Here is an 11,685-nt window from a genome sequence, read left to right on the forward strand (position 1 = left end):
CGGGTCAGTATCTTACCTTCCCAACATGCTGCACCTTGACTCTGAATTCAAGGATTGGCCCGTTTAAAGTTGAAATTTAAAACTGGGTAAAAGGAACCCATGTATTTCTATTTCTAAAAGGGGTGTGATATTCACTTTTAAATTAGCCTATCTCTGCTCACATTGAAGTGTACCTGTGATAATTAATGCACTGAATGTTACGATAATTAATGCAGTGGAAAATGGGAGGGTGTAGCTGGTTTTCTACACCCATAACAATTTTGTACCAGTGATATGTAACTAGACTTTTTCTTATTAGACATTATTAATAAAAAAAAAAACAAATAAATAAAGAAAAAAGTCTTGTTTGGTAATTTTACATGCTGGAACTTATTATATTGACCATATTCAAGAGATACACTATATTGCCAAAGGTTTTTGGACATCTGCCTTTACATGCACATGAATTTAATATGGAGTTGGCCCGCCCTTTGCAGCTTCAACTCTTCTGGGAAGGCTTTCCACAAGGTTTAGGAGTGTGTTTATGGGACTTTTTGACCTTTTCTCTAGAAGTGCATTTGTGAGGTCAGGCACTGATGTTGGATGAGAATTTCTTGCTCACTGTCTCTGCTCTAATTCATCCCCAAGGTATTCTGTTGGGCTGAGGTCAGGACTCTGTGAAGTTCCTCCACACCAAACTCCCTCATCCATGTCTTTATAGACCTTGCTTTGTGCACTGGTGCACAGTCATGTTGGAACAGAAAGGGGTCATCCCCAAGCTGTTTCCACAATGTTGGGAGCATGAAATTTTCCAAAAATTTCTTGGTCTTAAGAGTTTCTTTCACTGGAACCAAATGGCCAACCCCAACCCCTGAATTCAATGATTTGGAGGAGTGTCGCAAAACTTTTGGCAATATAGTGTATCAGTTGCAATAGTTCTATCTAAAGCAAACAAATATTCATCTATTCATCTTTACTAACTGCTTTATTGTGGTCAGGGTCACGGTGGATCCAGAGAACACTGGGAATGAGGTGGGAATACAGCATGGATGGGATGCCAGTCCATTGAAGGACACAATTCACATCTAAGGGCAATTTATGATAGCCCTATATCTACATGATTTTGGGAAAGGGAAGGTAACTGGAGAATATTCAAAATTCTGCAGTCAGTAAAGAAACAAACGTAGAATACTACAGATGTGAGGCGGCACTGTGCCCCCCACAGGGAATACTGATGATCAAAAAACAGCAATGTTGCTCTCTTTTTGTACAGTATATTTACATTACATTTTTTAAAATCGATTTAGGGTTGATATCAAAGTTCTGGAAAAGCTGACCCATAAGAGAGCTCTCCAGATCAAACCACAGCTCATGCTGCTTCACAGAGGTCGGCTGTGATGCTCAGCATTTCCTGTATTTGTGTTGGACTGCTTTTATCCATGAACCGACTGACACACAAGTCAGTAAACACTAAGCTCTTGGTGAATATGGTTTGGTTTGCAGCTGACCAAAAAATTAACAAACCAATAAGGCACTGGAAATAACCAAAACACATCAAAGAGGCAGATAAAAAAAGTGTGGTTGTTCCTGTTTAAAAACCAGTTTTAATCTCATAAAGGAGTTTCACATTACCTGTTAAGTTAAATCAGGTTTAGAGACTTCATGGAATAACAGGAGGGTTTAGTAAAATAAATAAATAAAGAATTATAATTGTCTCCCACTCAAACATGATCCAGCTCGATGGAGTTATTTTGTTGATAACTAAAACTGACAGCAGATGTTTCTGCAAAATTTATTTTGTAGGACATTTTTTTAAAATCATATTTAATATAGAAATATAATTTAACCATTCTGAATTACAGTATGTTATACCACATTCAGGCAAAATGCTCTAGGCAAAGAGTGACAAAAACTTTATTGTTTTGTACCACTAACATGATTCTGTGGCTTAGAAGACCACAGCTAAGCGTAGGAATGCCGCTCCCTCCGAGACCTACTTCCTCCATTCCCGCTTTCCAGATGTTTCAGTTGTGAAATCCAAACAGTGCCAAAGAACCAATCATCCTCCGTTCCATTTAACTCAAAGGTTAAATTAAAGACAGTGTACATTATGCAACTTCAAAGGAAGCATAAGACTTTCACGTAGTAATAACGCCATTTCTCACAGTCCTCCCTGTCTGCAGTTCCCAGAACACAACGGCTCAGCTTGTGACTCGCCGACAGTGAGCGTGCATACATACTTCGAATACGGCATGAATTTGAGGTATACGTAACAGTGTTGACTGAGCTAGTCCAGTCTGGGAGTGTTGGTGTATGTGAGAGATCGAGAGAGGAAGGTATTGTAGTCACTATCCACTATCTATTCTCACTAACCCAATAATCATCACCTTCTCTAACAGCAGACGCACATATTGTGAAACACACTCACACAAACATACTGCTTTAACTATCTACAGATTAGACCCCCATACAAAAACTGTCTTCATTTAATGTCTCAGGAGGCAAGCTGCCTTTCAAACAGAAGACACAATCACACAAACAGCAGCTCATTTCAGAGCTGCATGAACACTGTGCTGCTAAAAAAAAAAAACATTTGGCAAAATGCATAAAACTCCATCCATTACAACATTAACAGTTTGTACTGCTTACATTCAGAGCTACTTTACATGTTAACGATACTGTTGTAGGGGGAGGTTAGCATTAGACATGCAGGTCAGGCTTGGACGCCAGAGAGAGGTCATATGCAGAGGTGTAAAGACTGCAAAATAAACCCTACAGTCTTACTAGCACCGTGAGCACAAACCAGCACTCTGCATGTACCTGCCCAAGCCCCCCTCCCCCCCAAATCAGAGGCATGCACTCTGCAAACCATTTAATGGCTATTTCTCTCATTACTGCACATGTACATTCAAAAGAAATGGAGAGATTACACACTTTAAAGAACACAAAACAAACTGCTGTAAAAACACTCGAATCATTTACACAAACCTGCACTCGCACTTTGACACTGAACACGAACCCCACTAAGGGTCGACCTGCCAGAAAACGGTGTGTTTGTGTGTGTGTTAAAAGTGGGGTTGGTAGAGTGCTACACGTCCGCTAAGGCATCCTGAGGCCAGCTGACAGTGCGTGGGTGAGAACTTGGAGGTTAGCACCACGTCACTGTGAGAGTAGATCGAGCGAACCTCACGCAGCAGCGCTGTACGCTCAGGCACGCACTCCTCGAGCTCCGCACAGTGCTCGTCAAAAGCCAGCAGACGCACACCGTAACCATATGGAGAGCAGATAAGGCGACCGTCCGGGCTGAAGCACAGCTCCTTGATGTAGCCACGGCCCACATTGGCCTCCTCAATGTAGTGCGTGAGCCGCAGAGAGCAGCGAGGAGAGACCGGCGGCCGAGGAGGAGCTCCTTCCTGAAACTCGTACACACACGTCCACTGCAAAGACAGAAGCAGAGTGATCACACAGTTTGTTCAGCTTCGTCCTCCAATTCGATACCACTTAATATGAATTTGACTCAGAGAGAATAACCACTTTTTCTAATTCCTGACTACCGCATGCCTTTAGCCTGGTAGCTAATTCAAGGTCTAATGAGCTGCCTTCTGTTATATGTATTAATCTGCTCTGCTGTAATATTTTTTTTAATTAGTTGGTTTTCTGTCTCCTGAAGTACTTTGGTCTGCATCTGGACCACTTGTTCAGGCTATTTACAGTGACAGGAGGTAAAGCTACTGTTTATGGGTGCTTTTTGGGGCACAAAGTTCAGCAGTGTTTTTTTTACAGAAGAAACAAAGGTATAGAATAAAGGAAACTACAGTAATAAATGTGAAACACTGCGCCTCTTTATGATTCCTACCAGATTTGTTCCTAGTGGAGATGGAGGAGTAATTCAGCAATTTACTGCCTACAGTGAAATGTAAATCAAAATGATTTTTAGAGAAACATGCAGCGTTGCTAGAAAAAAACTGCAGGTGTATTGGGTGTGTTTAAGTAGTGCATAGTAAAATTGACTACAGTGGTACCTCGGTCCTCAACCACCCCTGTGTTCGAATTTTCGGTATTCGATTCAGATTTGTTAATTTGACCTCGTTGTATGAAAATTGCAACGAATATAAACATTTTGAACAAAATTCGAACGAATGTTAATGTGAACTGTATTTGACACAAATTTTCAGTTTTCGAAAATATTTTTCTGTTTGACCCAAAAAGAACTATTGTGACCACACACCAGGGGCGATTCTAGGATTTTCAATTAAGGGGGGCTCAGCCCCCAATGAGGGTATAATAGTAAAAAATAAAAAAATAAATAAATGTTTGACTAACAGGGTATGATGGTAAACTTTGTGTATATGTGTAATGTGTATAACATTTGAGTACTGAACAAGCCAAATACGAGTCATCCTGATCACACATGCGCTGAAAGACGGGGAGGAGCCGAAATCTGCCACCGTTTTCATATGAAATTTAAAGGGGACTGAGGCGATCACAAATTTGTGTACAGTTTATGGAGAATCGCAGAAATTTTAGGGGGGATGAGTAGAAATGCTAAAGCCCCCCTAAAAATGGCCTAGCGACGCCCAGAAAGCACTAACAACACCAAACAAATAATGATTTAAGGGACCTGCTAATGTGAATGCAGGTTTATTCTGCATAATCTTAAAATGTTCCCTCAGCTCTGGGTCCATCTGCTAAGTTTACATAAATGAGATAATTACACAACATCACTTCATTCAACAACTTTCTCTACAATACTATTTTGATGGGCTCCTGACCTCCTGGTCATCCATGTTGCTGGAGCAGCGTAGTAGTGTGGCCCAGCCTTTAGGGTGCAGCTGCAGTGAAGTAATGCAGTTCCCCCGGTCCCTCTCACCCGGGATCTCTGGGGTCAAAACCTCCAGACTGTTCCTAGGAGACAAACCTGAAAAACACACACACTGTTCAATAAAGCAGAAAAAAACTTTGAACACACTGTCTTTTAATCTCTTTGACACAAGTACGCTGCATTTAGTCAGAAAATCTCAATTCGGTCATTGGAAGGCAGAGAGTCCAAACAGCAATGATGCCACAGTGGGCAAGAGAGTAAGATTGGGTCAGAGGGATGGCATCACTATCCTTTGTCAATACAAGCGACACTAGCCAATTCTGGGTCTCTGTGAGCTCATGTACATGAGAGCAGTTAGCGATTTCAGCTGCTTTGTGATATAGCATAAGCAGCAATTCAAAAACATATGGCAACTGGCTTTGTGCATCATAGAGAAAGCATATACTAGCCTTCACCCTCCATGGGTGGTAGTTGTTATGATGAAGAGAGTGAGTTAGTGAATGGTTAGTGGTTTGTTTGTTTATTGTTCTTTTAACGCCACGCCAGAATCAATGGCTATTTTCATGCCAAGATCAAGTCGAGCAAAATATTTTAATAGTTTTTATAGTATTACAACACAATCTTACAACAGCAGATATATGAGATCCTTCACACTTAAAATCTGGAGACATTTTGGAGAACATTTAGAAAGTATTTTCTGAGTAAAAGCGAAAGTCTTGTTAAGAGCATAACAAGTTAGTGGCTTGGATTAAACAAATGAATATAACTGTGAGAACAATCAACTGACCCTCTCTATGAGGATGGGCTTTGTTGTCGTTGCCATGGCGAGAGCCTGATGTCCTGGAGCCTGTTGAAGAACCTTCTGGAAAGGGGAGAAACCATTTTTCATACAGTTCCCAATCTCAGTCAAAGAAAACTTTTAATACCACAGATACACTATATGGCTAAAGGTTTGTGGACACCAAGCCATCACACCCACATGCACTTTTTGTACATCTCAATACAAATGTAGTCCTCCATAATAGATTAGGTCAGATGAAGAGGAATTATGACATCCTATCCAATTGTGTGCTTACAACATTGTGACAAGAGATTAGGGAATGATGGTGATGATAAAGGTTTGCATCCATACCTGTGCTGAGTGGGGCGCGTCGGGCCCGTAGGATGCGGTAGCTGCCGACCTCTAGGCTCTGGGTGAGGTCAAGGTCATGCAAGATAAGCAGGTACCCAGAAGAAGTGGAGATAAGCATCTTACTGCAGTCTGGTGTTAAACGCATACGCATCAGATAGCGTGTGTGAAAGAACTTCTTATGGGGACAGCCGTCTTCTGTGAACCTGCACGCATACACTCCAGTTAGATCCCATTAAACGCAAGCTGCACACAAGACTGCATGAGAATCCAGTAGCACAAACCTGTTGGTATCCCAGGTGATGACATTTCCATCAAAGCCAGACGTAACAAGCAAGCGTGTGTGCGTGTCGTACTCGATATTCTTCACCCAGCTAGCATGGCCGTGCAATGAGCACACCTTCGAGTTCAGCTTTCTCAAGTCCCACAGTGCAATTGTGGTGTCATCAGAACAGGTTGCAAACAACCGGTTATCCAGAAACCTGCAGAATGATTAGAGAATCGGTTCGTAACCAGACTTTCACACTTATGTTATACAATATTTCGGCCCCATGAGGAGAGACTAATAGTCATGTCTTTGTGTCTAAAGATGAATTAAAATTATAAAGAAATATAAAACACCAGTGTTGTCCCTGCCACACTATTTTAAGCACAAATGACCCTCTTCATTACACAAAAGTTTATTACATAAGTCATGCAGTACTGTTAAATTCTGATTGGACAGAAGGTGTTGATTTATTATAACAGCATGACTCATTATGTGTACAGTCTACTACATGGTTATTTCTATAGGAAGAATGTATACAGGGATTCATTTAAATATATGTAAATGTTGATACTGTGGAGATATTTTCTGTGAGATATTTACAATGGATATACAATCTACACTGGCAGGGTAATGTGATGTAAAAAAGATAAATCATATCTGACCTTGTGATACAACATAAAAATGAAATGAAAAAACTTAGTTATAAACAAACAGCTTAATTGCAGAAGGGTGCACAACCCTAAACTTATACTTTGTTGAATGGCCCTTTTAATTTTATTTCACCAAGCTGTCTTTTTGGATAAGAGTCCATCAGCCCTCCTCTTTGCATTAGTCTGAATCAAACCACCCCATCACTAATTATGTGGATGTTGTAGCCACCGCTGGGCCCCTGAGCACGGCCCTTAACCCTCAATTGCTCAGTTGTATAAAATGAAATAAACTAAGTCGCGCTGAATAAGAGAGTTTGCCAAATGCCAGAAATGTAATGTAAATTATTATTCTCTATGGCCCAATATCTTTGTGTGACAGAGAAGAAGGATTTTATCACCCTTTCCATAACGTCATCACCAGAAATTTTGTATCGGATATTAACCTGGTACCCGAGTGGACCAGAGTTAGTCTTCTAAGTTATAAAATATGCATCCTTGTGAGAACACACTACTGCAGCTGAACACTGCAATGAAGCTCTGTTTGGTCAGTGCATGCATGTCTTGTGTACATCATGTTAGATCTATTTGTGTTGTATCACATACAGTATGCCAATAAGATTTTGACCACCAAATCCATTGATGCTTCTTTCTAGTTGTTTAGTGCAACATCACCTTTCTGCAGAAGTTTTGTAAGACGTGGTTAAAGTAAAGCAAAATTGCATATCAGATCTGCTTAGGTGGTTTCACTGATAAGAATTTAATGGGTTTCTGTGTATAATCCTGATGCATAAGACACATGGATCAAGCTGATGAACTGATGTACCTGATGTTGTTCACGCAGTCCTCATGAGCCTCCACCAGTGTTTTAATGTGTTTAGAAGAAACCGGATCGAACAGCAGCACTTCAGTCTGCTCACAGGCCACAGTCAGCACCGACCTAAACACACACACACACGAAAACTTCAGCTTTAAGCCTCTGTCCTGCAGTGAGTTTATGAGAAGAAGGGAAGCTTCCTTACCCGTCCGGTGAGTACTCCAGGTTAAACACGGCACCATGAGTTTGGGTGCTGAGGTTCACCGAGTCTGTAGCAGGGCTCATGGAGGAATAAAGACGAGTCATAGTCCGAAAGTTATCCCGGGCCGGATCTACAAGCGGCCCTCTGCGCACGCTCCGGTTCCGCAGCCATGAAAAGAGCGACTCGCGCGCACTTGATGCCCTGAAGCCGGCACTCGGAGCTCCGCCGTCCGCTGCTGAGTCAGGCCGCGAGCTACCTCGAGGTCGGGAATTCTCGCACCTACTCTCCGGAGACGACGGTCTCGAGCGGACATCATCATCTTCCTCCTCTTCCTCGCTCTCTTCCTCTCGGAACAGTTCGTCGGAGTCGCGGATGAGCCGAGCTTCCTCTGGATCGCTGCTGTCGCTCGGTTGGCCCGAGCTCATAATGGCAGTGTTGCGCTCGGCGGCTCCGTTTCGAACAAAACAAACGGACAGTCCGGCCGACTCGCGGCCTCTACTTTACTGTCCGACCGCTTGCTATTAGTTAGCGCTGGTCAGACAAGCACTAGGGCTAAAACTACAAACACTGAAAAAGCCCCATTAATGCAAACAACCAAACTGACGCGAGTGCGCGTAGACAACAAATGACGTATTTCCGGTTCCTGTCTTAGTGGGAGCTCGTTAAAGGCGCCATTGGTATGTTGATGTTGTCGCTGGAAGAAAACCCCAGCAACAACACGTGGGGATTCATGAAGACGTTCTTCTTCATCATATTAATTTAGACTGCTTTTTGCAACTCTCAGTTAACTCATAATATACTCAAAAACTTTAATTTACACACTCTACTGAACACAGGCCGAGAAGGGCAGACCTTAGGACTGCTACAATTAGAGAGAAAACAGCCAATTAATAGAGTTGAATATTAGAATTAGTGAAAATAGTGAAATTAGTGATAAGTGTGGTAAAAGTGTTTCTTTTCCTCTCCTAGCAAGGTTTTGGCTTAATGGTATTCTTATTAACTACCAGACATATGGTTTTCTAGGAATTACAAAGCACTTCTGGCTAAGGATGTTTGATAAATGCTGAAAATGTAAGTGTTTATACACAGACCGTTACATAGAGGAGCTTTATATGCATTATACAATAAAACAATGACTCTTAAGAAACCACGACATGGAGCACTCAGTCTTTCAGCCTTCGACTTCAGCCTTATGGCTCAACACTTCAAAACCAAGCCCAATATTTCATATACGAAACAGCATTAAAACTCACTCATTAAACTGCATTTTTTACCCATAAACATACTCAAATACTCACTAGTCCCATCAAAAACATGTCTACGTCTACTTTATTTCGATAGTCTCAGTTTTAACAAGCCTCATGAATCGGTGTTATTTACATTTCATTTGATCATTTGGATGAATCATGTATCAGCCTCATCACAGTTAACATGTACTGTTGCCTGGTACAAAGGATATTTGTCCAAAAAAATGTATGCAAAATTTCTAATACAATTTATACATTAATAATAGGATATATATAAAATATCCTTTATAATTTTAAATTAGAAAAAGACAAAGTGAGTGGTAACTATCCAAAAACACGAATTTATCTTTATTAAATGTGTCCATTTTGTACCAAATGATGCATAAATATGTTAACATCTTTTATTGCCCATTGTCCTCACCACTTTAACTTTCCCTGGCTCTGGACTGCTTTTTTAACTTGCTTGATCCGAGTTAACATTTTCTTTACTTGCTATTTAAACATGAGAACTGAATCATATGTAATTCACAGCATGTCTCTGCTGCTTTCTGCGTGACTTTCCTTCATGCCGTCATAAACCGAGCGATAAACACTGAGGACCTCATGTGCTGATGGCCGCAGCTTCGGATTTGGCCTCTTACACTCTGCATGGATCTCAAAGAGCTGCAAATGGATAACATCACTCCCTGATACATGGCCCAGCAGAAAACGAGTCACATCTGGAATCTTCCAGATGTCTGACTTTTCATCATAGCCTGGCATGAGGTCATCTGAAAAAGGCACCTCCTCACCATAAGGCCACAGCTGCTCTGGAGCCACGAAATCACCTAGCAGCTGACGATGACCACACTTAATGCCCTTACCCCCATGCTCCACCAACGGCAGGGCATCTAGATCATTCACCAAAAGCCGCAGGTCAGAGGTGAGCAAGAATTGACTGAGAGTTTTGTGCAGGTCATTAGAATCGCACATGACACGGGTACCTAATGGGCTGTTGTGTAAAAACACCAGGAAGATAACGTAATCTAGTGCCAGACGCAGCCGCAAGTGCCACGAGTCCTGACTGCGGTAACGGTCCTGAGCAAGAGTAGATTCAAGTGTCAGTGCTGATCCCAAAGGGTGATACTCGGTAACAAATACTCCATCTTCTTCACACACACCCACTAGTGATACCACACGCACACTCTGCATGGAACGTAGCATGGACACCCCATGAAGGAAATCAGCTTTATACTGTTCTGATGACAAGACGCACAGGGCTACTTTTTGCCCCTGCCATTCTGACAGGTATACCTGAAACACACCATGAAACACAACTTGTTAATTCCTACAGGTAGCACTATGTCAAGTACATTAAAACCATTGCAACATGGCACCTTAATATATACAGAACTCAGACACAAAAAGTATATATACCTGCTTAACAGCTCCCTGTCCGATCAGTCTGAGACGACGAACATTAGCACGTATTTCAGGACACTGCAACCACTGGGTGCAGTTTTTCATAGTGCCCACCCTAAAATAGCCTGGTGGGCAGTGCTTGTGTGCTGAAGGTGGGGAAGTGCCCTCATATAGAGCATCCAGGTAGACATAAAGAAGCAGGTTGGCACAGAACAGAGCTAGCAGACATAAAACTACTGCAGGCACCCCACACTTCTGACCACTTCCAACCCTCTGAGCCATGGTGGCATCTTATCCTGTGTGACAGAAAAGAAATGTTCAAGATTTTTCTACATTTACAGGGACTAAAAACAGCCAGACAATGACTACAGTAAAATTCTACACAGGAAAAAACAGAATGCTACCAGGACAATTTCATGCTCCCAATTTTGTGGAAACAGTTTGGGGATGACCCCTTCCTGTTCCAACATGACTGCACACCAGTGCACAAAGCAAGTTTGGTGTGGAGGAACTTCACAAAGTTGGAAGCATGAAATTACCCAAAATGTCTTTTGATATGCTGAAGCATTAAGTGTTCTTTTCACTGGAACTAAGATTCAAGCCTAACCCCTGAATTCAATGACGTTGAGGGGTGTCCCAAAACTTTTGGCAATATAGTGTACTGTATTAATGTTCATTTCACCTCTGTGGTCACGTGACCTAAACATGTAGGCCACTGTCCCATATATTGTATAACAGGTTTATTCATAGCGTCTGCAAACCCATTTGATTCATCTCATGTGAATGCACGATATAGCAACTGTAAACATAAAAAATTAATCTGCTATTGGTCTTGAAATGAACATTTAATAGATTAAACCTTAACTAGGACAATATCAGTGCCTACCACAACCTCTAATGGGGAAGAAGGGTAATGTTAAATATACATTTCTTCCTGCAGAATCACTGATTTCATGTCTGAACAACTCATAATAGTAGTATGTTAAATTCTCATGCTTACCCAGGCTTTTGCTAAATCGTATGCATTTCCACAGCCACCGAGTTGAACACAAGTCGAGCTGAAGCAACTGCAGCACAATAATACAGTAACTGCTAAACCTTTCTATCTACAGGATCCTCTCGTGTTATTTCTGTTTGACTTGTTCGATGAGACTGAAATGCACATTTCAACAG

The 11,685-nt window shown here is 41.6% G+C and overlaps 2 protein-coding genes across 3 annotated transcripts; both read right to left on the minus strand.

Annotated features, from left to right (window-relative positions):
• Positions 1 to 93: 93 nt before the first annotated feature.
• Positions 94 to 8,484, minus strand: wdr32 (WD repeat domain 32). 2 transcript variants are annotated; one of them, XM_058385469.1, is made up of 7 exons: positions 7,868 to 8,484; positions 7,672 to 7,785; positions 6,215 to 6,412; positions 5,934 to 6,136; positions 5,589 to 5,660; positions 4,752 to 4,897; positions 94 to 3,416 (listed from the first exon to the last, which is right to left on the minus strand). In XM_058385469.1, the coding sequence occupies exons 1-7, from the start codon at positions 8,287 to 8,289 to the stop codon at positions 3,045 to 3,047; spliced, it is 1,527 nt and encodes a 508-aa protein (XP_058241452.1). In that variant the 5' UTR covers positions 8,290 to 8,484; the 3' UTR covers positions 94 to 3,044. The 2 variants fall into 2 exon arrangements, with proteins under 2 accessions (XP_058241452.1, XP_058241444.1); XM_058385461.1 differs by having other exon boundaries at positions 5,589 to 5,663; positions 7,868 to 8,481.
• A 709-nt stretch (positions 8,485 to 9,193) lies between these two features.
• pomk (protein O-mannose kinase) lies at positions 9,194 to 11,672 on the minus strand. The gene is made up of 3 exons (XM_058385485.1): positions 11,513 to 11,672; positions 10,528 to 10,808; positions 9,194 to 10,404 (listed from the first exon to the last, which is right to left on the minus strand). The coding sequence occupies exons 2-3, from the start codon at positions 10,792 to 10,794 to the stop codon at positions 9,637 to 9,639; spliced, it is 1,035 nt and encodes a 344-aa protein (XP_058241468.1). The 5' UTR covers positions 10,795 to 10,808; positions 11,513 to 11,672; the 3' UTR covers positions 9,194 to 9,636.
• Between the last annotated feature and the right edge of the window lie 13 nt (positions 11,673 to 11,685).

This window comes from Hemibagrus wyckioides, linkage group LG03 (assembly GCF_019097595.1).
Source record: "Hemibagrus wyckioides isolate EC202008001 linkage group LG03, SWU_Hwy_1.0, whole genome shotgun sequence".
In the NCBI taxonomy this organism is placed as follows: domain Eukaryota; kingdom Metazoa; phylum Chordata; class Actinopteri; order Siluriformes; family Bagridae; genus Hemibagrus; species Hemibagrus wyckioides.